At 39.1% G+C, this 24,187-nt stretch overlaps 2 protein-coding genes across 3 annotated transcripts; both read right to left on the reverse strand.

The window, feature by feature from the left end:
* Positions 1–702: 702 nt before the first annotated feature.
* Positions 703–14,588, reverse strand: LOC146449711 (uncharacterized). The gene is made up of 8 exons (XM_085101438.1): positions 14,025–14,588; positions 11,189–11,581; positions 8,452–8,832; positions 7,293–7,694; positions 6,045–6,437; positions 5,081–5,319; positions 3,899–4,049; positions 703–2,405 (listed from the first exon to the last, which is right to left on the reverse strand). The coding sequence occupies exons 1-8, from the start codon at positions 14,470–14,472 to the stop codon at positions 2,227–2,229; spliced, it is 2,586 nt and encodes an 861-aa protein (XP_084957564.1). The 5' UTR covers positions 14,473–14,588; the 3' UTR covers positions 703–2,226.
* Positions 14,589–16,479: 1,891 nt separating this feature from the next.
* LOC146449712 (uncharacterized) lies at positions 16,480–23,680 on the reverse strand. 2 transcript variants are annotated; one of them, XM_085101674.1, is made up of 3 exons: positions 23,043–23,680; positions 20,144–20,508; positions 16,480–16,940 (listed from the first exon to the last, which is right to left on the reverse strand). In XM_085101674.1, the coding sequence occupies exons 1-3, from the start codon at positions 23,098–23,100 to the stop codon at positions 16,845–16,847; spliced, it is 519 nt and encodes a 172-aa protein (XP_084957800.1). In that variant the 5' UTR covers positions 23,101–23,680; the 3' UTR covers positions 16,480–16,844. The 2 variants fall into 2 exon arrangements, with proteins under 2 accessions (XP_084957800.1, XP_084957799.1); XM_085101673.1 differs by having other exon boundaries at positions 20,084–20,508; positions 23,043–23,678.
* Positions 23,681–24,187: the final 507 nt, after the last annotated feature.

Raw genomic sequence — 24,187 nt, forward strand, 5'->3', positions numbered from 1 at the left:
CAAGCAGTATGTCACAGCCGGTACGTATACCGACTTATACACCTGGGTTAGGGGAGAAAGTTGAATTGCTTGTCTCATGAAACAAAACAGAAAGGAAGAGACCAACCTATCGAAACTATTCGAAAGTACGACGCGTAAACCACTACACCATCGGGCCTCCACTGTTAGAGATAACTAAGAGCGATGTCGAGTTTTGAGTAGACTGACTTAAAGACATGTCGGACTTACCCGTTTCACTCCAAAGTGTCAAAGTTCCCTTCAACCAAAGATTTTTTCTCGTCTGCTTGGAACGTATATATACCTTACTGAGAAATCATCAACCAGAAATACAACTAGGGAAACTTTTTAGCCTTGTCAACGCATTTTACCCTTTGGCGAAAACCGTTAGAGAAACCTTACGACAGTCTTCTCTCTCGCACTTGCTTCAAGTTGAAAAAGAGTTTGGAGAGGCGCTGAGTGCGCGCAATGCTCCGCACTATGCTCTATGAAATCAGTGAATACTAAGAAAATTTGGCGCAATGTCCTCAATAGACTGCGAACGGTCTCTCTTTTGCTCAGCGGGGGGTGGGGGGGGGGGGGGGGGCGTCCGCCGTCCTTAAGGTCTCGATCTTGCTTCAAACAAGCTAAACGGAGAAAAATCAACCAACCTTGAAGATCAACAAAATTGATTATTTTCGAACAGACACTTATATTCAGTCCCTATACGTGTTAGTGAAATTTTATTTCTCAAAGGTGAACCATCTTTTAGTTTTAAATTAGACTGAAATTCTACAGAGTATTACGAATATTAATGTATTTACACAGTTCCTATCTAAGGGCTACTGTACGAAAAAGAACCCTACCTAAACTACAAATACACCACGAATTAGGGAGTTCTACGAAAAAAGCGTCTACTTGTTCCTACTACACTTCGTACTAAACAACTTAGAAACAAAAGATGCATTAGGATACAGGTGACAAGAGAAACTGACTTATGACACCGATCTATCTACCTAACTGGGCAACCAGAAGGGGTGTCAGACTTATGACTGGCAAATAGTAAACATTCACCGCTACTTATCGACACCAAAGTTGACAAATTGTTTTAGTACATACCAAACCAGCGAATAGCCAGACCCATTTAAGCACTGTTTGACAAAATGGCGAAAAAGTCACGCGCTAACGGGAGGCGAATAGCAAAGTAATGCAGTATTCACTAGTTTATAAAGTATCATTATTTTAATGCTTATACTACAATCATGTACAGTGGTACTCAGTAAGACTGGTTGCTCCAGAGTATTTATGCTCTAAGTTTGCTAAACGCAACGAAACAGGATTGTTCCTTTGCCACGAACAAATTACTTATAATATATGTTTATACATATGATATTGATAGTTTATCTTGTGGTTTATATTGTATCGAGCTGATGAATTATTAATCGTGTGTAAATATACATTTATTACTTATAAATACATCACTTAAACGCGAAAAATACACGTATCGCAAGCAGAAAAGTAGAAAAGATTCTGACCATGGACGAAAACGAGTTTTGAAGCAGAAGACAGTCTTTCTAACGCCTCCGAATTCTTATGCTTATACTTCACTGCGCTCTGAAACGAGCCCCTTTAAAAACTTTGTACTGTCAGCATGGTGCGCATGCCCTAGCCCTTCGCTTAAATAAACCAAAGTAGACACGCATCCGGTTTCAATCGTCTTTCTTTGTTTTGTTTTGAAAAAGGAGACTTTTTGTCCAGTTAGACCTTCAGTACACACGCATACGAACAAAACCGTGGGGATTGTTGAAAACTGAGAATCATAGTTTACGTGTGGATGGCAAAACAAATAAAAACAAAGGTTTTTGGAAGTGATGACGTAACAACACCGATAAACGTCATTAGCAAACTGATAGGCTTGAAAAAAAAAAAAAAAAAAAGATGTCTGACCAAAAAAATTTTCGTTTTCAAATAAATTGACCTTAACGCATGCGTGTGGACAGTGCCAGCACTTAGCATCAAAAATAGTCAGTAATAAAGACCTGTAGAATCCAGTGTTGATTGTCCTCTGCAACCTCGTTCCCCGGAAAAAAAAAACTCAGGGAACGAGGTTGTGCCTTCTGAGGGTTACTACGCCTAGGCCCAGGCAAGTTACAGCTTTATGGTGCTTAAACTGCGAGCAAGCTCTCTTCTGGTGCCCTCCTCTACCTCACTCCACTGAGTGCTCAGTGCCAATCAGCAACTACCTCGCTTCTACAAATTCACATTCCGCGGCTCATTTTCAAACCGCTGAGCAGCGAATTGCTTTGTGCCGTTGCGCCAGCGGAAGTACATAAAACCTATCAAAACCACAGCGATTATGGCAAACACCAAAATAACCAGGCCAGCGATCAAACCACCTTTGTTCTTGGCTTTCTGAGGTTCGTTTTTACCTGTTAAAAAATTAAGAAAGCGAAAATTAACTTTACATTTACATGTACATAATAGTTACCAATTGTTTATTTTTCTAAGAACAAATCTCTTTTACTTCATTTTCTATAATTAAGTTCATGCAATGACTGTACTATGTTCTGTTTGGAGACAGAGAAACGATTTGTATTTGAAAGCCAATGTTCAGTAACCAGGGCCCAGTTGTTCAAAGTCCGATCAAGCTAATCCTGGATTAACGCAAACTTTGACTCGAGTTTAATTGCTAATCAACAAAGATTCTTCCAAAAGAGTTTCAGCCCTCAGTTTTGACTTAGCCTTTTCTTTATCTTTAGCTCGAAATCAATTTTAACGAGCGACGATGAAAACCACGATTAACTTGTAATCGTGGATTAGCGTTAATCGGCTTTCGAACAACCCGGCCCAGGAGTCTAGGCTACAGTATATTTTACTCTGTAGACAGAGTGGTGTGGGAGGACCCAACGATAAAATGTAAGTAAAATACTCCAATACGACTATTTTATCTATTATCGTAAGTCGTATTCTGTTTTCCAAGCTCGTTTTCAGGCCTCAAAAAGGTATACAATTATTTTTGTACGCTGATACAGGTTGTGGGGTATGTAGCTGAATTTTTAGTATTTAGGGAATAGAATAGTTAGAATGTATGCACTGATGTTGGCTTTCTCCTACTTGCTTTATTTCGCACTCGAAACGGCACGCTTTGTACTTTCCAAAACAACAAGAATTGATTTCCCATATCACGAAAACCTTGGGTGCCATTACACCAAAAAAAAAAAAAAGAAAAAAAAAAAAAAAGAAAGAAAGAAAGAAAGAAAGAAAAAACCTAACCCTAACCCTAACATAGCGATTGAGGTATTCAGAGCAGACATTCCACCCGAAAGAACCCCAGTGTGCCTTGGATTTCGGTTAAGTTTAGTCTCGTCCTTTTTCCAAGGGCTTTCCTCATTTCCTTGGCTTTCTTACTTCCTTTCAGGTTCTGAAGCAGCTCTTAGAGAGCTACGTAATTCATTGGTCCGAGTGTAGCAGCTGCTTTTGATTTTTACACTAGGAGAATTGTTCTCTTGAAGGGTATCGAGCCAAGAGTAAGAGCCAAATGTAACAAGAGCTGCTAGGCACTGGAATCTCATTACACTGGCCAATTTACCTTTAGTTAAACCAAACATTCATTTCTACTCCCCACCGTCGCAGCACCACAGTTTCTTTAGAAACTAACCCCCTAGTCCCTTATTTTCCTGAGTGCCAAAATTGTTCCGCGAGACGTGTCTCCTCGCAAAAGGCAATTTCCGCGCGCGTTTGCGTGTGCGTGTTTGGCTCGGATTACTATCCCGAGGAAAAATAAGGGATTACTTGTTGTCTACTGGACGACCTCAAGTTTTGTATGAACATTGTAGAGGATCTCCATTAACACAACCTGCATGATGATGTGACATTATTGCTACATATTTTTATTTTTTGTTTACATCGTATGGATTTTTACCCTTTGAAGCCACTATCTCGCTGGGCCATGAAGTTGGGAATTTTTTCAGCTGGCATAAGCCTGTGCGGTGAGTCTCATCTGGATAAATCCATGAGCAGTCTGGAAGGGGAATTCCTTGTTTCATAAACTCTCCACCACAGTCACGCTTTACCTGACAAAACAAGAAAAAACGTACAACAAATAAAACTACCTTCATGTTTATTACTTCTTCTTCCTTGCTAAGCATTTTTTTTAACAACTTTGTAAGTTTATTTCAACCTGTTTTCACTCAGATATACACATTTAAGATTTACTTGTAGCTAACAATCAAACCGTGGTTATAAATATTGACACAGATCTCATGCAAATATATTAACCTGAAGAGCTGGCGGTATTGTTAAAGTTTTGCATAACGTAAACTTTGGTGGCGGAGTCACCATGAGTGGCTTACACTGTAAGCCCTGAGAAAATGGAATTCCAAATTGCCTTTTCCCCACTCCACTTTCGGCTTCACTGTTTGTTTATCCAACATTCACCTTCGCCCAGTCGCTGGCCTACGCCCAACATCCCGCTAACTACAGGCAGGCTAGTAAGTCACCACCCTAAAAGTTATGCTTTGAGATGTTGCCCTAATATTCAACATTCAATATTCAATATTCAATATTCAGTGTTGGCATTAATTGTGACCATTCAATTAAAAGCTCTTGTGCACTACTTTCCCGTGGTACTGTTTATTATGCTGTACAAGGTGGTTCTAACTTTTGAGTCTGTGGATGAAATACTAAGTGTGACCATTCAAATGAAAGCTGTTGTGCGCTATTTCCCTGTGGTACTGTTTATTATGCAGTACAAAATGGTTCTATCTTTTGAGTCTATGGATGAAATACTAAAGTGTGATCATTCAAATGAAAGCTTCTGAGCAGTACTTTCCTGTGGTGCTGTTTATTATACTGTACAAGGTGGTTCTAACTTTTGAGTCTGCGGGTAAAATCCTAAAGTGTGACCATTCAAATGAAAGTTATTGAGCAGTACTTGCTTGCTGAAAACAGTCTTTTAGTCTGTGAACGAAGGCCTAAGAGAAGACGACCCAAAGTAGATCTGAAATAATGCATTGGACACTCTTTATGTATCTGCTCAGACAAATCACCTTGTGAGTCAAGACCTGTATTCTTTGCAAAGGCTAACACAGCATTAAAAACCCACCTGCTCACAGATATCTCTGCATGGCACATACACCGACAGATCATTCGTCCTACATGGGGGAACACTTGTGTAGCACAAGTACTTCTCAAATTCTTGTGAGCACTTGGAGTTAAGAACATTCTGCAGTATTGTCTGATTTGACTGAACATTCTCTGGGATGAACGTCTGATTGTAGTGCAGGTCAGCAGTACAGAATTGTGGTTTCACAACCTTACTGCACGTGCCACCACGTTTGGCCACTGAAGAAACAAAAAAGGAAAGAAAGGGAAATTATCAAATCATAGATCTGCAACTGACACATATTGTGCACTCCTCTTCCTTCGGCAAAGTACATGATGATGATGATGATGATGAAAACAAGACTCAGAATCTTAGAAAGTAACAGCTGCACATCAGCAAAAAATGTTTGCGAGCGGAATGCCATTTTTAGCTCCTGAGCTTCATTTTATTGTATAAATAAGACTGCACATTTTTAAACTAAACCTCACACTATGATTTTAACGAAGATTCTGCACACATCATCATTGGCTATTACTCAATTGATCTATTAAAGGACAAGCAAATACCCGTAGACAACATTAATTATTGCATGGTATGAATAGCTCATGCAGTCAGGGTCCAGAGTCCAAAACCTTATCAACAAAGTTCACATCACAAACTAGCTAGTTCGTCCATCATGACCGAACAAAAACGATATCGTTTTTCACAAACAATAAACAGTGCAATAAAAGATCCGAGTCTTTAACCATATTTTTGCATCATGTGCACTACAACTGAACAGACGCATGGCAAAATGGAATCTAGCTATTTTGTTAAGTATACTTTTCTGGCAGCACAATATGACTATGAGAAAATTAATTTCTATTGTTTTTAATGAAAAAAATTGCAACCTCGTTGTGACAATATTAAACAAGTCCTTCAATTATATGAATTTAGTAGTAAAATTACTGATTATTTTACTCACCAGAAGGGATAGTTGGTTTAAATCCTTTTGGCACAAAGCAAGTGTTGGGCCATATATCCTGCTCAGGTAACAGATCACAGAGAGCCCTAAATAAACCGGCATGCGAAGCTAAAGACAGAAATGTCTGACAGTTCCTTACAAACTCCAAACAAACACTTCGGCAGGGAAGAATGGGCCGCTGAACACCTTCCACACACTTTGGCATAGACAGGGAACACATGACTGCTTCACTGTACCGTGAACATATCCTTAAAAAAGCCAAGAAGGAATTAAGACTTTCTGATTTGACTTCTTGATATGGCCTGCCATGAATTGGTGGAAAGTTTGCAGTCATGTCATATCCAGCACCTTGACATGCTTTTGCTGTCAGTTGAACGCACTTTGCAGGACCAGCTGTATGTGATAAAATAGTCAAGAAAACATAATGATGAATATTATTTTTAACCTCTGTCTAATTCTTACTGACAGGTATTTTTAAGGCTTGTTCAGGGGAAAAGTCAAATCAACTGTAACTGTAACACTTTATTAATCATGCCAAAAAATGACTCGTTAATAGCTAATTACAAAATTGATTCAATAAAAATTACAAATATAATCTAACTAAATTAAAATTCTTCTTACAGCTCTCTCTTACTGGCAGCCTTGAAAAAGTATTACTTATTTTGTCAACTTCCTGAATGTTGTCTGGCAGCTCATTCCACAGTTGCATTGCCCTGAATAAAAAATGAATACTGACCAGTGGAAGGTCTATAGAGTGAGCAAAGTCAACCTTTTAGTTCAGTTAAAATTTAATCGGACCAAACATTCAACAATGGCAGCCTTCTTGACTGGTTGAGTGAGCAACAGAGCCCACCAAAATTTCACACTTTTAACCCTTAAATATATATCCAAGAACAAATTCTCCTATTTTGTCCCCATACTTTTCTTATAAAAGTACTGCGGAGAAGTTAATGAAATATCAAGAAAATTCACCTTGGGTGATCATATCCTTAATTCTCATGACCTCAGGGGTTGAATAAGCATTGATATTACAAGGAGGAAATTGATGCTGATCACTGTTAGGGCTTAAAGGGTTAATAGGAGAGGGGTAAAAACAATAGCATAGTTTCGTTTTCTTTCTCCCCTAACTCTTCACCCTAACCCCAGGTCTCACTTGCCTTTAAGTCTTCTTGCTCAAAAATAAATAAATACTGTATCCTTTAAACATAATTAAGTTTATTTTTTGAAACACTGCTTTATAGTCCTTACCTGAAGTAGGAGGGAGGGGTTCTGGTATTTTCCAAGGCCAAGGTGCAGGCCATCGTGAAACATCACAGAGTCCACTGATACTGTCTCCTGGTGGAAACAGATAATCACAGTGCAGAGGTTTAAAGTGTAGTTTCTTGAATTCATCTTCACAGTCACGGTTAACTCTCTGACATAGCTCCCGGCATGGCAACTGAACCTTGGAGATGTCTGCAGTGCATGGAGGCAGACGAGCAAAGCAAAGGTACCTTTCGATGTCTGGTGAACATTTGCTGTCTATGATGGGCTGCAGAATGGTTATTTCTGATGCCCTCTGATCCTCTGGTGGAAGGAATGTTTCTGTATAGTGAAGATCAGCAGAACACTTGCTTGATGTCACTCTGTAACAGACATTCCTGGTAGAGACTAAAAAATAATAAATCATTTAATTTTATTTTATTATTAATAATTAACTACTACTAACAATAATAAAACAACAGCAATAATAATAACAATATTATGATAATAACGATAATTAGAACAAGAATAACAATAACAATAATTATAATAATAATTATTATAATTAATTATTATGATTACAATAATATTATTATTATTATTATTATTTAAATGCACTTGCATGTAATTTTTTTACTCGCGCATAACGACGCATAATTTGCATGTAAATTACGTGCAAATTATGGCAGATTTACACATGATGCGCATGTGTAATGCTGCTATTCTGGCGGCCAGTACTGTATAATAATGTATTTATATACACCACATATCACGTAGTCTCATGGCGGTTTATTCTTCTGTGCGGTGAGATTGGACGTCTGCATGTAAAGGCTCCACTGGCAGCTGCTATCAGTCCCATATTTGGTCTCACCCACCCACTCATAATTTTATCCAGGCATGAATGTGAAAGATAGCCTGTCACCTAGGCTTCGAACAGTGTGTGGGTTCTTTAATGTCCCACAGATTATTAGGAACAAGTGTGGGACTCTGTGTTATTAACCTGATCAAGCACTCACATGATCCTGGGAAATCTAAAAAGTTCTCTGTTATTTCTCACCTTAATTAAGTCTTATATTTGTATGTGACTTAACAATCCAATATTACCAATTTTATCAAATGTTTTCATTGCATAAAGAAGGAGCCACAAGATTTGAATTTGACTTACTTAAGTTGGCTAAACTTGGTTTAAAACCAGGTGGTAAGATGCACTTGTTTGGGGTTCCATCATATACTGGCAGAAGATCACAAAGAGCCATTGTCATCCCTGCAGTTGACGCCAGTCGCAGTTCTTGCACACACTTTTTAGCAAAATCCAAACAAACTTGTCGGCAGGGCAACATTGGTCTACCAATCCCTGGAATGCATTTTGGAAGAAACAAGGAGCAAAGTATCAAGCTGCTATGTGGTGAGCAGTACTGTAGCAGAGGAAGCATGAGATCAAGGAGTTTTCCTTTTGATTTTTGGAATTGTGCACCAAATTTTGCCGTCATTTTGTAACCTGCATTGGCACATGACGTTACAGTTATCTCTTCACAGGTGCCAAGGGCTGTTGATAAAAAAGAAACATTAACAGTAACATCAAAAACAACTCTTCAACATTATATTACACATACGTTTTTTTGGTGATTTAACAGACAAAAAAATCATTGTTTTTTTTAGTAATGACAGAATAATGGCTAAATAACTAGTAAGATCAGGGTGCCACAGTTCAGATAATTCTGTCATTGGGAGAAGAAACTAAGTCCTTGCCTTGTCTCCTTGAAGGTGAGTAAGCATTAAAAGAACACACACAGCCTCCGTAAAGAGTTCCGACCTACTGTTAGGGGTATCGAATGGTCTTTGCGAGCATTTGCGAGCATGCGAGCAGTGTGTTTATTTTTGGGAGCAGGAGCAGTTGACAAATTTTTCTTGCGAGCAGCGAGCACTTTAGAAAAATACAGATGGCGAGCGGCGAACACTTCGTAAATCTTCCGCTAGCCGGAATCTCTGTGTTATTTAAAATAGGATACGTTGTTTTGCACAAAGTAATAGCTATAAATAATCTGGCTGACACCTCCAAAACAGAACAATAGTTACAGGCTGAACTCAGTTGAAGAAAGGCTGAAGCCAGAGGTAAGGATGTTTCAACCATTTTGTTTTAAAGGGACACAGTCACCTTTGTGACCGCGCTGACCTGGACACTAGCTTTGTCAATATTGAAAAACGTCCACCTCAACCCGAAATCAAAAATCCGCTTCAATCTTCCCAGTGTTTTATTGGATTTTCAATCATTTGCTGGAAACCTGTTTCTGAGTATGCTTTTGCTCATCCTATGGTGTTATTTTATCATATTTGGTTAAAAACAGTATGGATCGCGTCTCCAATGGAACATGAAAAGAAGAGGTGGGAAACGTGAAGACGCCGGCGGAAGAAATCGCCTCCTTCGACCAATATAACCAGGGAAATCAATCAAAAACACTGGAGAACAAATCTCCATTATATATATTTCGAAAATCGCATTTTCTCAACCTGGCGAAAGCTTCGTCCGGAGGGAATCTTCGTAAACGATTCGAACTTCGCGTCATAGCTTCTTGGTTTGGAGCTCAGACGAAGACAAGCTTCGGTACACAGTCGATTATCTCCTCGACAAGGAAAACCTCTATTAGAACCTTGTTTTCTACGGGTCGAGCAAACGTTCTTGTAACGACATGGGTTTAGCTCCTAAATTTAGATAACAGAGAAGTTGTAGAAACGAAATTATAATAAACGCAAAATATGTGGTTGAAAGCAGAGATTAAGCTTACCAGTAGTTTCGCTACAAAGTCGTTTCGCTACACTGCAGTTCAGGCGATTCGCTATTATATTTGAACTCAATTTGCTTCTTATGCAAACACTGTGAAACATAGAAACAGCTAAGATAATTTTTCACATGACCGGATACCGAAATAAACAATTGAATGATTCTTCGACTTCAGAGGTATTCGTTGACGTTTGGCTTTCCCAGGACAAGTCCATCAGTAAATTTTTCATGGTAGCAAGAAAATGAGTGTTCCAATATGACATTAGGTCTATAATCACTATAATAATTTTGACTGGCAAACACAACACAAGGTTTGTTTAGATTTTTCAAAGGATGCGCTTCTCGGCGCGAGACTTGCGGATGAAGTGTGATATGCAAATCAGCTTAGAAATGGTATCTAATGCGCATGTGCACCAGGTGACTGTGTCCCTTTAAACATAACATAACTGATTTATCGTTTATATATGTATAAAAAATAACTACAAAGGAGGATTAACGAAATTTTGAGCATTCGTGCACATGTTAACAAGAAATATGCGAGCATGCGAGCAGTTGCAAAAATTTTGCGAGCACAAGCAAGCGAGCACCCGTGTAATTTTTGCGAGCAATTCGAGCAGAGGCCAAATTTTGCGAGCACTTTTAAATTGAATGAGACCTTTCGATACCCCTACTGTTGTAGTCTGACCTTTCATACATCTCAGGTTTGGGTGGAGCCTGGGTGATGGCCTGACCACCTGTACCTAGAAAAGCCTTGATTACAGACATTAAGAATGGTCCATAGACTGTTGTGACCAAAAGATTGCTTCAGAGTGGAGTGACAGGGAGAAAGGTAAATAACAATAATTGCATCAGATCCTTGTACCAGTGGTGGATTTAAAATTGTTTATAACATGGGTAGAGAGCATGAAAGGAGGGGGAGACACAGTCTTTCTTCCAAATGTGCTGCCCAGCCTCTGTCCAAGTTTTGACTCAAAAGATATGACTTCTACACACACTGATTAAATTAAGAGGTCAATGGATGTACAGTCATACAGTCATTTTCACAACTACTTTCACTTACGCGATAATGCATACACCCTACATACTGAGTGAATACACTTAGCACATGCAGTGCTATACTTACCATATGGTGGTGGCCTGAATTCCTTTGGCCAAGATGCTGGCCATTCTCTGACTTCACAAAGACCCTTTGTACCATTCATTTTTGGGTAAATGAAATCACAGTGAGGTAGCGGAATCTTTGCTTTCTTAAACTCTCTCCAACATTTCTTGTCGATTGTAACGCAGAGTGATTCACATGGTATGAATGTCTTGCTTGGGCGGTTGGGATCACATGGTGGGTACTGAGTGTAGCACAGAAACTTTTCCAACTCCATTGAACACTTACTGGAAATAACTGGCTTAAATACAGTCTCCAACTCAGCTTGATAAATTGTTGGAATGAATGTGTAGTTGTAATGGAGGTGATTCTTGCACTGCTGGTGTGTAACATCATAACAGACATTTGTTGAAGGGGCTACAAGAAAAAAAAACTCTAACTTTAAGCAAGAAAATATAGATGAAAATTCTCAACGTTGGTCACAATGACTGAGGGAATCCTGAGCTAATGATTTTCAATTTTGCATGTAGGATTGATACAGGAGCAATGCACTCATTAGACACCCGCTCCCCCCCTGGTTTCGGGGTGGAGATCACTTGTGTCCATATAGGAGAAAGCTGATAGGCTCCCTTGCCCTCGTCCAGACCACGTCTGTCAGAACAATCATATTATGAATTGGGAAGCAAGTGAAATAGTTGAGCAGGACGGCGACAAGTTTAAGCAATTGATTAAAGAAAGCATATGTATTAGATCGAACACTCCTACTATGAACAGGGACGAGGGAGCCTATCAGCTTTCTCCTATATGGACACAAGTGATCTCCACCCCCAAACCAGGGGGGGAGCGGGCGTCTAATGAGTGACTTTGCGCCTTTTGCATGCATAATTTTAGATTCATTTTGCATGAATTTCACACAATCATGCCAGACAGAATAAAACATTGCATTTCTTGAGCTGTTATTATGACAGGTACTTTCTAGTAGTTTGTTAATGCATGAATGGAATTAAAAATGCACATTTATACATGCGAAACACCTGTTTTAGAATGAGAGTGACATGGACTCCATTTGAGTGAGACTCATACTCATTGTGTGAGACTTCAGAGCTCTGCACTTTATTTGTTGGATTGAGTGACTTATTCAGTGGATAAAATAGTTTGATCTTTGAATACGTCTTTAGAGTCTGGCTGTAATTTTCAGCACAGTATATTGGGCTGAGAAAAATTATGCAAAATTAATGCAATAGAATATCAGCCAAGGCTGGCTAACATTGGACTTGAATGTGCAAAATCATTGTCATTTGGATGCATGAAAAGTTGAAATCCACACTAGTTATCTTCAAGCTATGTCTTCGTAGTGTCTCATATACATACAATTCAGTTTTGCCAATCACACACCCAGATCTTCTCACTCTGGGAGAGAATATCTGTTAAAATCCACTTGAATGACGTCACAATCTGTCAGGAATATGACACACTGCATGACTGTGAATGCTCAACATTATTTCACTATTATATTCAAGAAAAGAATAGATTTCAAGTTTCTGAGAAAAGAAGAAAGCTGTTGCTAATTAGTTTTGTTGATAATGATCAGGCCCGTAGCAGGGGGAGGGGCAGGGGGGGCTTGAGCCCCCCCAGAATTTTTGGAAGTTAAAAAACAATGTGCCAAAAAAGATAATTAAAACAGATTAATGTACACTGATCAATCAGTCTAGAACTCTGATGCTGCAAGTGCCTTTTCACAACCTTTAATAATTTGTTTACTACCTGTCAGTTTCTTTAGCTAACAGTTTGTTTTTATATACAACGGCAACGAAGGCACTCCTACCTTGTGAATCGGAAATAAGAACAAAAATGGATCCAAATCAACCAATCTCAAATCGTGAAAGCTGTTGAAATAAACTACTTGTTTTTTAAGATATCCGCTCATTGATAGCAATATAAATGCCCTTAGTTTATGACAATTTAGTATTCGCGCGTTGTCAAAAGCCACACAAATACATGTACTTCCTCTCAAGAGCAAAATTTTCCTGCAGTCGGATTCTCACTGCCCGATTCCAAATTTAAAAAGAGAAAGAAAACTTTGCCCTCGTTTGTTTACGTCCTCCTTCAAACGTGAAATTAGGAAATTTCACGTGGTAGTCCGCGTAAAAAAAACGGCAAAGAAATGTACCAAAAAGTGTGACACAGGTGCAAAGTTATTGATTTGCTTATTAAATCTACTGCTTTTTTTATGTTCTCGTTGCATCTTTAACTCCGTAATCTGTCTGTTGTTTTTTTGGGGTGACGGGTCGGGGGGGGGGGGGGGGTAAGAGTAGTTTTGTTTAACCATTTTGCTCGGCCCCCCTAGTTATTTTAGCCTTGCTACGGGCCTGAATTGATGCCTGAAGAGCTGACACTGTATTCAAATGGATGCAAGAAACTACCTTCATAGAAGGACAGGAGTATTAGTTTGTTTTTTTTTTGTTGTTGTTTTTGGAGAGCTTGCGCCTACACACACGCAAAGCAAAGGTTTGAAAATTCACATGAAAATGGTGAAATTGGAGAATGCGACAGATTTTAACAGATTTTGTTCTCCAAAGACAAAACATCTATGTATGAGATTACAGTTATGCCTCAGCTGAAATAATCATACAATAATATTATATCAAGAGTAGAACAAAATCTTAGCCCCCTGTGGTGCTAAAATTTGACACGTAATGGGGTCCTAAGTTCCATTGTCTAAACAAAATGAATACCGGTAGGTGAACAAACAACATGCATGATTAGCATATCTCAATATTATTATGCAAAATGTTATTGCATATATAATGTATAACTTTTGCAAGTAAACAAATTGATCAAATTAACTGCAGAAACTCACCAACGGAAGTAGTGTTCGGGAAGTTTGGTGGATAGAAACAATTTTGTGACGGATTTTTGTCGTCAGGCAGCAGATCGCAGAGTGCAGTAAACATTCCAGCCAGCCCCGCTTGACGGAGAAGACCAAAGCAATCTCCAACAAACTTGGTGCAAACTTTGCGACACGGAATCCAAGGCTTTTTCCTACCTTCTTCGCATTTCGGTACGTACAGCGAACACAAGATTGTACTAGCAAAATCTGAACAGGTCTGCAACAGAGGGATGTAAATACCCAAGCGAGAAACTTGTACATCTTGATAAGGTTGGCCGTCAACATCAGGAAACCTTGCAGTCAACTTGTAACCTGCAGACGAGCACGATTCGATAGTGACAGGCTCACAGATTTCGCAGGACACCAAAGTGATCGAGGTTGCCAATAAGATAAACTTGTATACTACTAAGAGATCCATAGTTTTGCAGCTCAAAAGAGAGTCATTTATGAAATAAAGGAAAGTATATTGGTTGGGTGTTTCCGACCCCTGCTTCGCTTTTCACGCTCTTTCGCTCTGCAAACCATCAAGCTAATCAGCCCGCGATACGTCATCAGCGGTTGTGCTCTTATACCGTTTGCGGTCGTTTGCAGCGCCTTTTTTTGGCGTTTTACGCAGGTGGATATTTAATTGGCCGTTCCGAAGTTCAAATGAAAACTAGAGTTCATCACAAGAAAGATCACATTTCATGTAAAATTAGTTTTCCAAGTTTGAGGTTCCGTCGTTTGAGACGCCATCTCAGAATTAGAGACAACGGTATGGAATTTAAGCAGGTCTCGGTATCGCAAGTCCGGGTATTTTTCATTAGCCAAACGATAAAACTACTTTTTTTCTTAACTGTAATTGGCCGTTCCGAAGTTCAAATGGAAATTGGAGTCCATCACAAGAAAGATCACATTTCATGTAAAATTAGTTTTACAAGTTTGAGGTTCCGTCGTTTGAAGGCGCCATCTCAGAATTAGAGACAACGGTATGGAATTTGGGCAGGTCCTGACTCGCAAGTCCGAGTATTTTTCATAAGCAAAACGATAAAACTACTTTTTTTCTTTCACTATAGCAACCTGCAAACCGGAAAAAAGCTGTCTTTTAAGTGTATGTCAGTGGGTAGTCTTGTAGCAAAGTAATTGTCAAAAATGCAAACAGTTTCAGTTACCCATTCACCCTGAATACTGCATTAGCGGCAGGAAGCCACCAATCCTGAATCGAAATCTTACGATTGTTAGAGGAGAGCTTGAGTTTTATTCAGCTTTAGCAGTTGAAAAATTAAGCATAGTCCATGATATTAGCAACCGCTCAGCCACTAAATACAAAAATATTTACACTTCTTTTGCAACTATTTACAAATTATGATTTTCAACTGAGGGTGTGCGCCACCCAGAAACCGGAAGGCTATTTTACTAACAAAATTGCTATGGACGTTTAGAAAAATGAAATGTTTTAGGGCCTCTTCATATGATCCCGGTTACCGGGATGGCTCGGTAAGCGGGATGAATTTTGCAGTCCCTTCATATGGGAAATTTAATCCCGGTTACCGAGATGAAAAGTGGTGACGCGGTCAATCGAGCGTGACATTTACCGAACAAGCCCGGCAAGAATTTTTCATTTTTATTGGTTCTACAAACCTCAAAAGTATTATATCTTTATCTCTACTACGAAAAGGAATTATTTTGAACTAGAACATCTCAGAAATGAGCCGTAATAATCAAATATATCCGTTCTAAGACACGAATGTTTGGTTATAGACTTCATCCCGGTAACCGGGATACCGTGTCCATATGAGAAAATTTTCGTCCCGGACTCCCGAGATCTCGGTCGCTGAAACCGAGATCTCGGTAACCGGGCTGGCCCGCACACATCGAATTTTTTACAAAAGAAATAGGAATAAAGCGAGATCTCAGTAAGCGGGCTAGCCCGGTCAACCGGGATCATATGAAGAGGCCCTTACATCCTAGTATTTGTTTCCGAAAGCTTAGGATTCTCAAAGGGTGTAAGGTCTCTTGTGTGGCTCTTGTCGCACCATTTTGTCACGTACTGCCTCGTGTACTTAAAGGGGCAATGTCACGGTGATTTTGCCGTATTTTGGTCAAAATTACTCAAATATTTGACAAAGAACCTTTCCTCTTACACGAAATTACTGTTAGAGCATCGGGAGGGGGGAGGGGGAAATTAAGCGATTTCTTGGAGGAAGAACAAACCATCATCTGTTCTTTTTTTAGTGATTTCCCGAAAAATGCCCAGGAAGAACTTGAAAAAACTGGCCAATGTTTCCAAGTTGCAATCCATTTCCATCCTAGCCATCCGCAGCCAAAGATGAATAATACTAGTTTCTGTGCATTAGTAGAGTTATTGTTAACAAAACTGAACCATTATTTTAGTCTTTCTATGGACACAAATATATTTTTTGGTGATTCAAAATGACACTAAAAATAGGTGACACTGCCCCTTTAATGCTCTTTTCACTTGTCTCCCACAACAAATTTCTTAGGAAAAATTCCGCAAATTGAAGTTTTGAGTGAGTAAATTATAATACTGAGAGAATGGAATTAAATTAGTGTGTCCAGACCCTTTTTCCTTTTTGTCCAGATCTTTTCACTGCTCGAGGCTCTGCTCCGCCCAGCATGTACTTTGTACATTTTCCTAAGCTTGTGGCAAGCTAAGGCAAGAGCTTTATTAAATTCGATTCAATCATGAAAACGGAGTATTTGCGATCTTGTGTTTCTTTTATGATATTGGCCTTCTTTCCACTGAACGCCCAGTCTGATAAGCCAGTGGTCAGCTACTCCCGCGCTTGCTCAGAGCAGTTCACTAGCGCTACGACTCATGTCGCTTGGCTGCACACGTGACGAGGGTCTTCTCTCCAAAGTTTGCACTATGCACAGATGCCAAATCTAACAACAGAAATACACAAGAAATTTAGAATTGGTAATGTATACGGGATAAAATATGACCATTGTCATGAGCAATGGATTCCTGTCGTTGTGCAACTTTATTTTTCAAGGGGATTTGGGTTTAGCGAGAGTTACGTGCATGTGCATTTATTACCAAGAGAGGACATCCTCTCTTTTTATTACTAACTGGGTAGTTCTTACACTCTGAGTGCATCGATATTGTATTTGTGAATGGTTCATCTGTTGCTTACTTCCTAAAGATAGTCAGTCAAACACCATTGTCGAAAAAACAAAGCAATTTTCCTGAATCTTTCCATACTATAAATGACCATAAATTCAATTTTAATTTGCCACCATCAGTGACGTAAATTTTGTGAATTGCGCATGTGTAAAGCAATTCTAAATTTCGCGCCAAAAGGCACGCCTGCTACAACAAGCTCACGTCGAGTCTAGACAGTGTCGGTTCATGTTTCGGTTTAAAGTGAACTTATTTCAATTGTATGAAGAATTTGTCATAAACTGACGAACCTGAGTAAAAATCTACGATTTTTCTCTACAGAGAAGGAACGAAGGAATGTCGTAAAGGTAAGACAAGACTGAATGTAATTATAAAAAGTCCTTTTAAAAGAAAAACAAACTCAAAACTTTACATCTTGGAAACACCTGATGAGTTAAGCTCACACAAAGCTTAACGATCGAAAGAAAGTCTTCTTTTTTGAATCAGGAAATTAAGTTAAATCTAACTGGACTGTTCAACAGAACCAAGTGTGAACCATAGCTCTACTAAATTCAAAGTAAAAATACCACTGAATGGGAATTTGCCGTAAGCACCATTGCTTTCGCCCGACATGTTGCCTTTGCAAAGCAAGCTGAATCATGATCTAACTTTTTTCTAGCAGTGTTTTGGCTAGACAATTTCACAATCACGCTGAAACATATAAGTCTTGTATCTTTTGAATATCATAAACATAGCCTATGGTAAACCTTCACTGTGTATTTTGCTTTGTTTCGGTGAAAGCTGTAACCATAAAAACACAGTACATTTGCCATGGTAATTACATTTTAAAGAGATCGATCGATAAAGAACTGAATCGAAACTGAAATACTCGACAACCGGCTTGTGAGTCTAACCTTCTCACTCGTGCTTTTACAACTTTATGGAGACATGAGAAATGTTTTCTTTTCTGTACTGAAATTTATCTCTGAGCGAAAGCACGAGTGAAAGTTCAGCAGCGCTCTAAACTTTTACTGGGTAATAAGCCATCGGAATTTTTGGTGGGGGCCGGTATTCCGCCCAGGCCCCAGTTGTTCAAAGGCCGGATAATTTTATCCAGTGGATAAGTCACTATCCGACAGTTTCAATCTGCGCAAATATTTCAGTATTTCCTCTTGCACAAGCGAATATAAACACTCTAACCACTGCTTAGTTGGGGAGTGTACGAAAACCTTGGAATACATTTAACGTGAAGTATATTTTAGACGCTGAAGAATGCCTTATCCAGCGGATAAAGTTATCCGGCCTTTGAACAACTGGGGCCAGTTCTCCAACTCTTGACCATAAGTCAAACCAACAATAACTGTCTAATGCCCATTTTCAGGGCTGACATCCAAGATTCATACCTGACCAGTGCCGGGCAAAAATCTTGACAACTTACAGTTCGGATAATTATTTTGTACAAGGCCATTCTTATCGATTAATGGTAATTTGCACTTTTGACTGGACCATTCTTCATGACCAACTGATGATAAGGTTTAGCGCAAACTTGCCCAATGTTTTGATAGAACTTAAAGACTTGAGAATTTAGCTTTCAAAATCAATTACAATTGAGCCTTCGTAGGGAAAAGTTGTTCACGGTTTCCTAGCGGGACGTTCCAGAAACAGGGAGTCCTGGGGGCCTCGGACATTCAATCCCGCTTCGTGACTCTCAAACCAAAATGGTCCGAAAAAATGAACCCATTTCCAGATCAAAATGGTTCAAAACCCATTAGCCTGCGAGCAAGCTCCCGGGGAAGAGGAAGGGCGGGAAGGGGAAAAGGACCTTGTTCTTCCCTCCCCTCCCTCTTCCCCCCCCCCCATCCCCATCCTTGAGAGCTTGCTCGCAGGATAAAAAACCACACCCCTTGGGGTGGACCATAACTGTATACCTTATATAAAGAAGTAACCCTCCAGGGAAGAGGGTGGAGTCGAACTACCACGCATGTTTAAATAATTCTAAAGCACAGCAAATGTTCATCTGTTCAATGTTACAATACATGAACAAAGCAATGGTTTCAAAGTAAAAATTGCCTAAATTGTCGAGCCTTTCCGCTCGGCTCCATGATTTTGCTACAAGCTCTGACTGTCTCTCTGATTTTCTTTTTTTATTATTATTTTTTAGTGATTTGTATCTGGTATTTAACATATTATTTTATAGTGTCCTTATTAGCTTATAGCTAAAAACATAGACACTTATAAAACGTTTTCATTCATTCATACATTCATTCATTCATTCATTCATTCATTCATTCATTCATTCATTCGTTCATTCGTTCGTTCGTTCGTTCATTCGTTCATTCGTTCGTTCATTCGTTCATTCATTCATTTCTTTCATTCGTTCATTCATTCATTCATTCATTCATTCATTCATTCATTCATTCGTTCATTCGTTCGTTCATTCGTTCATTCGTTCATTCATTAATTTCTTTCATTCGTTCATTCAATTATTCATTTATTCATTCATTCATTCATCCATCCATCCATCCATCCATTCATTCATTCATTCATTCATTCATTCATTCATTCATTCATTCATTCATTCATTCATTCATTCATTCATTCATTCATTCATTCACATCTGTATCAGTTTGGGACGGCTACACATATATGTGATAACAGAGGCGAATTCCGGGTTTGCCTGCTATGATGCGAGGACCCAATATCTCTGAAAAACTGGTGAGGGTTAGGAGGTGGCTGGAGTGAAATGTTTCAGGAGGTAGACTTCCTTCGTTTCTCGAATCGGCCATTCGAGAGTAAGCACCTTTTCTGGCTTTTGTGCAGCGGATGTAACAAAAACCGGAAAGGCGTCTGCTCTCGCCTTCTAATTGGTCAAATGGCAGTCTGCGCCTAAACTATGAAAAGATGTTTGTCCCATGCGCTTACTTACTATTATTCCTAAGAGGATAAGAAGAGCTGCTCCCAGAATGCCTGCCAAAACTGCAATAACCTTTCCATCAGGAAGGCCTTTCACTGTTAGCACAGTGGTTGGTGTTGAGGACGAAGTTGTGTAGTTAGATTGCGTGATCGATATCGTTGGTCTTGGTAACTCTGTTAGCTCAGTAGAAGTCATATTGTTCAAATACCTTGAAAATGCTGAGCTTTTTGATCCATTAGCCACTGATGAAGTCGGAACAGCAGAAATAACGTTCGTTCTTATAGAGGCCGTTTGAGTTTCATTATGACAGAGGGAAAAAGAGTTTGATGTAAAGTTGTATTGGATTGTTGATGAAGGAAGAACCAGTGAACTGGATGAAATTGTACTGTTAGAAGCTTGGGTGATTTGAATCCTGTTGGCCAGAAGAGCTAAAACAGCTAAATGTAAGGAAGAAAAAAGAGTGAGTGTTTATTCAAAACTAGCAACCAAAATTTTGAATAACTTTTCTATTAACTACATAGGTAACAATTTCCAGAGGCGGGTTTCAATTCTGTGTCTCGTGTTACTGGATACCTACTGAAACACACCATGGACCCAAGGTAAAGTTGCTGTTTCACGTTGTTTCCTTTGCTCTGCTGAGTAAGTTAGTAAGAAAGTAATGCGCCAGCCTATTGGAAACTTCGACTTTCCCTGTCCCCCGGGCATAATTTGCTTGTTCAAATTCCCTCCCTATACCCTGCGAGCAGAGGCCCTTCGATCTCAGGGTACCCTCCCTACGGAGCCAAAAAACTTTGCTACCTTAACTCCCAAGGTATGTCAGGATTCGTCCAAATACCCTCAGGTACCCGGGGACAGGATATTGAAGGTCGAAAGTTGGACTTCATAGGCGCATAACGAGGGTGACATACACAAAATAGATAAATACGAAATAAGACAATGAACACTACATATAAACATATTAAAACCATCTACTGAGGAAATAAAATTTACTTAAATGAATGATTGCGTAAAAAGATGGTTATTTAAAATTGATCATTGATTTGAATATTCCCGGCCTAGTGACATGTTCGCTGCATGCTATATTTTGACGATATTACGCGGTCACGATATGGATAGGCTTGCATGACACGCGCGCGATTCACGTGCGCTTTTTTGGTTCATCACGCGATCCACAACCTTTATTGGCGTGACTTTTCGGTAGCGTGCCCTTTTGTCAATCCATTTGCGGATAAAGTTAATCCACTTGTTTTTCACTTCCGCTCTGAAAGAATCGAATACGTGCTATTTAGGAGAGGGGAGAAACGTGCGTAAAACCAGCTTTAGACAACACGACGGGCAAACCATCCATCCATCTTCGGCAGATCAGTTGGAATTTCACATTCGTTTGCGAATTTTTGATGGAAAATTTGTTCTATCTATAATGCTCGCCACGATGACTTGAAATACGTACTTAGCTAAAGATGGAAGCTGTTCGTAAATTGCAAGCCATTTACTTAAATACATTGCAACATAACCGCTTGGCTCTCAGCATTCCATACGACTTGTGTAATCCTGTTCTTAAAGGTAATCTTCGTAGCAGGCGTAATCGGGGAGAGGGGTGGGAGCGAGAAAAAATAAGAGAAAAAAGTTGGACTATTGAGAGCGGCTATACGTAAAGACCGCCTCCGGTGATTCCTAACATCGATTAACACTTCCTCTTACGTTCCTCTCCCTCTCAAAGCTCTTAGTACACAAGTATATTGAATTTGCTTTACGCCACTGTGTTAAAGAACATGCTTTAGACGTTGGTTCCTTTTTCTTAATAACAATGATGAAAATTTCTACACATTGGGACTAATGCTGCAATTAACTGATCAAATACCAGCTGACTAAAATGACGTAAATGTCAGAATTGATGTCATCATGGACGTGTTAACCGAATTAAATCCTTTTAGGAGGATTATGTACGTGCTGGCGTGCCGGTCAAGTTATTAATAAATTGTCTCTTCATACTGGGGATTTTAAAACCTTTTTGTATAACTTAAACTTTGACTAACTACCTTGACAAAATATCTCAGTTATACTTTTCTAGAATATAGAAAAGTAAATAGCACCACACGAAAGATACCAAAGTCTCATATTTTTGACCCCCAACTTTCGTTTAAGTCATAAAATCGCTACGTTTCAATAGCAAATATTTTTAGCATGACCAGTATACATAAGAAGGAACTGTTCAGCTTAAATTAGAAACAGTGCAAGTGCCCACAGAGGAAAAATAGTTGCTACTGATCTGTAAAGAAAATAATCATATGACATGCTGGAGTCAAAACTTCCTGTATAAACTAAATCTGTTGTATACCTATCTGTTTAGTTAACCTCGACCCATGACATAAGGTATTAACATAAGTGTGTATAAAATAAAACCGTGTAAAGTGTGGCCATTCAAATGAAAGCGGCTACTACTGCCCTAATGTGGATATCTTGTACGAAGACCGTTCTACAAGTAAGGAGGAGTACATGCCATTTTCTTGAGAACTCGTGTTATATAAGCTTAAAGCGAGACAGGCGTTGATAGATAGCCTTTCTCGTTTGTGATCTTTCAGGGTTAGTCGAGCGCGCAAATGGCACTGCCCACTTCTTGCCTCAAGCTTTTTCGGTTCCTTTCATGTAGTTATTAACTTGAAAAATTAAAAGGAGTTTAATGTGACCGGGAAGACATTTTATTTGTTCGAAACTCTGACTACTATTTGAAAATATCTTAAACTGAAGGTCTTTTGTTTCACCGTTGTTATGTTTTGTGTTTTATCTGTCGGTGGATGCTTCCGCAATTAAATAATAATAACGAGAAGCCACATACATATTGTGCAACAGTTATAAAATCCATGGTTAATTACGAAATTACAAGACAAATCAGTACCGATCTAATGTAGAGTTGATAACCAAAACACTAATTAACTCATTTAGAATTACACTGAAAACTGAAGAGACTTACCTTGAAGAACTGTAAACAGCATCTTCAGATAAAGGAGGGTACATTTATTCGAAAACATTGATGCTTGCTTTGTAATCGGACGGAGCCAAATTCACGCCTAATTAAAATCCGGTATTGCCATAAACCACCACACCGTTTAATAATAATACGAGCCAATCAACACCTTTAGGAGACAGGGTCCTGCAAAGTTTTTCGTCCAGTCTGTTGAGACACGTATCTCCGTGATACTGAAGGCAAATTATCCGTGAAGTAATTGATGTTTACTGCACCAGAAGCTTCAGACAACAATGAAATTTACATTAGAACTTAGGCAGGAAACGAACAATAAAAATATCCTTAACGATGACGCCGGCAGACGGTGTAACTATATCCGTTTATGGCGAAATTATGTACAGATACCAAGTTAGGGCATTCTTCTTCAAGTAGCTTTCTTTAGCTTTTCGTGACCTTGTCTTTTTCAAGTCCTTCCTCAAATTTCAGTCACAAGATTTAGACTCCGGCGCTGTCACACAACTAACCGTAATTGTTTTAGTTGTATCCGTGCTTGACCGTTCTAAAATGACTTTGTACTTCCGTGCGCTTTTTTACTACATATGTTATGACGCTTTCCCACGAAACCAGGTCAGCTCTACGTGAGTGCGCCGCTTTTAACCTTTTTATAATTGAGCAACAAGGCAATTATTTCGCCCCAGGCACCGGGATTATATTTATTGCAGTGTCGAGGCGGATCTTGAAGAGTTTATTCTCGGTGTAACCGGAGTATCAGGCCTTCCTAAGGGGAGGGGGGAGGAGATACTCAGGTCATTCTGAGTGTCCACTTCCTGCCTTCTGTTACATGTTATTATATTGGTCGTACCCAACAGGAACATTAATTTGCTTCACTTTTATTGTCATAATTTTTATGACTTTCGCATTATAAAGTATGTAGCCTTTTCTGTACTTTATCAGTCATAAGCAGCATTTCGACACTGATGTGAACTCGGCATAAATATTTTTAGTAGTTTTTCCTTCTTTCTCTCTTTCTTTCTTTCTTTCTTTCTTTCTTTCTTTCTTTCTTTCTTTCTTTCTTTCTTTCTTTCTTTCTTTCTTTTTCTTTTTAATTTTCAGTAGGTTTTTTGGTTTCGTCCGTTTAGTTTAGTGAGAGG

The sequence above is a fragment of the Pavona decussata genome, unplaced genomic scaffold, assembly GCF_977016875.1.
Source record: "Pavona decussata unplaced genomic scaffold, jaPavDecu1.1 SCAFFOLD_602, whole genome shotgun sequence".
Lineage (NCBI taxonomy): Eukaryota > Metazoa > Cnidaria > Anthozoa > Scleractinia > Agariciidae > Pavona > Pavona decussata.

What these genes read in the sequence shown, in the direction of transcription:
- LOC146449711 (XM_085101438.1), bottom strand. Translation starts at nt 14,472, where the DNA reads ATGGATCTCTTAGTAGTATACAAGTTTATCTTATTGGCAACCTCGATC. An exon ending in ACCCCTCCCTCCTACTTCAG is followed by an intron (nt 6,438 to 7,292) that starts GTAAGGACTATA and finishes TATCACATACAG; the next exon opens with CTGGTCCTGCAAAGTGCGTT. An exon ending in CGAGATAGTGGCTTCAAAGG is followed by an intron (nt 2,406 to 3,898) that starts GTAAAAATCCAT and finishes ATTTTTTAACAG; the next exon opens with GTAAAAACGAACCTCAGAAA.
- LOC146449712 (XM_085101673.1), bottom strand. Translation starts at nt 23,100, where the DNA reads ATGTTTTCGAATAAATGTACCCTCCTTTATCTGAAGATGCTGTTTACA. An exon ending in GCTGTTTACAGTTCTTCAAG is followed by an intron (nt 20,509 to 23,042) that starts GTAAGTCTCTTC and finishes CCTTACATTTAG; the next exon opens with CTGTTTTAGCTCTTCTGGCC. An exon ending in TTATCCTCTTAGGAATAATA is followed by an intron (nt 16,941 to 20,083) that starts GTAAGTAAGCGC and finishes TTCTGTTGTTAG; the next exon opens with ATTTGGCATCTGTGCATAGT.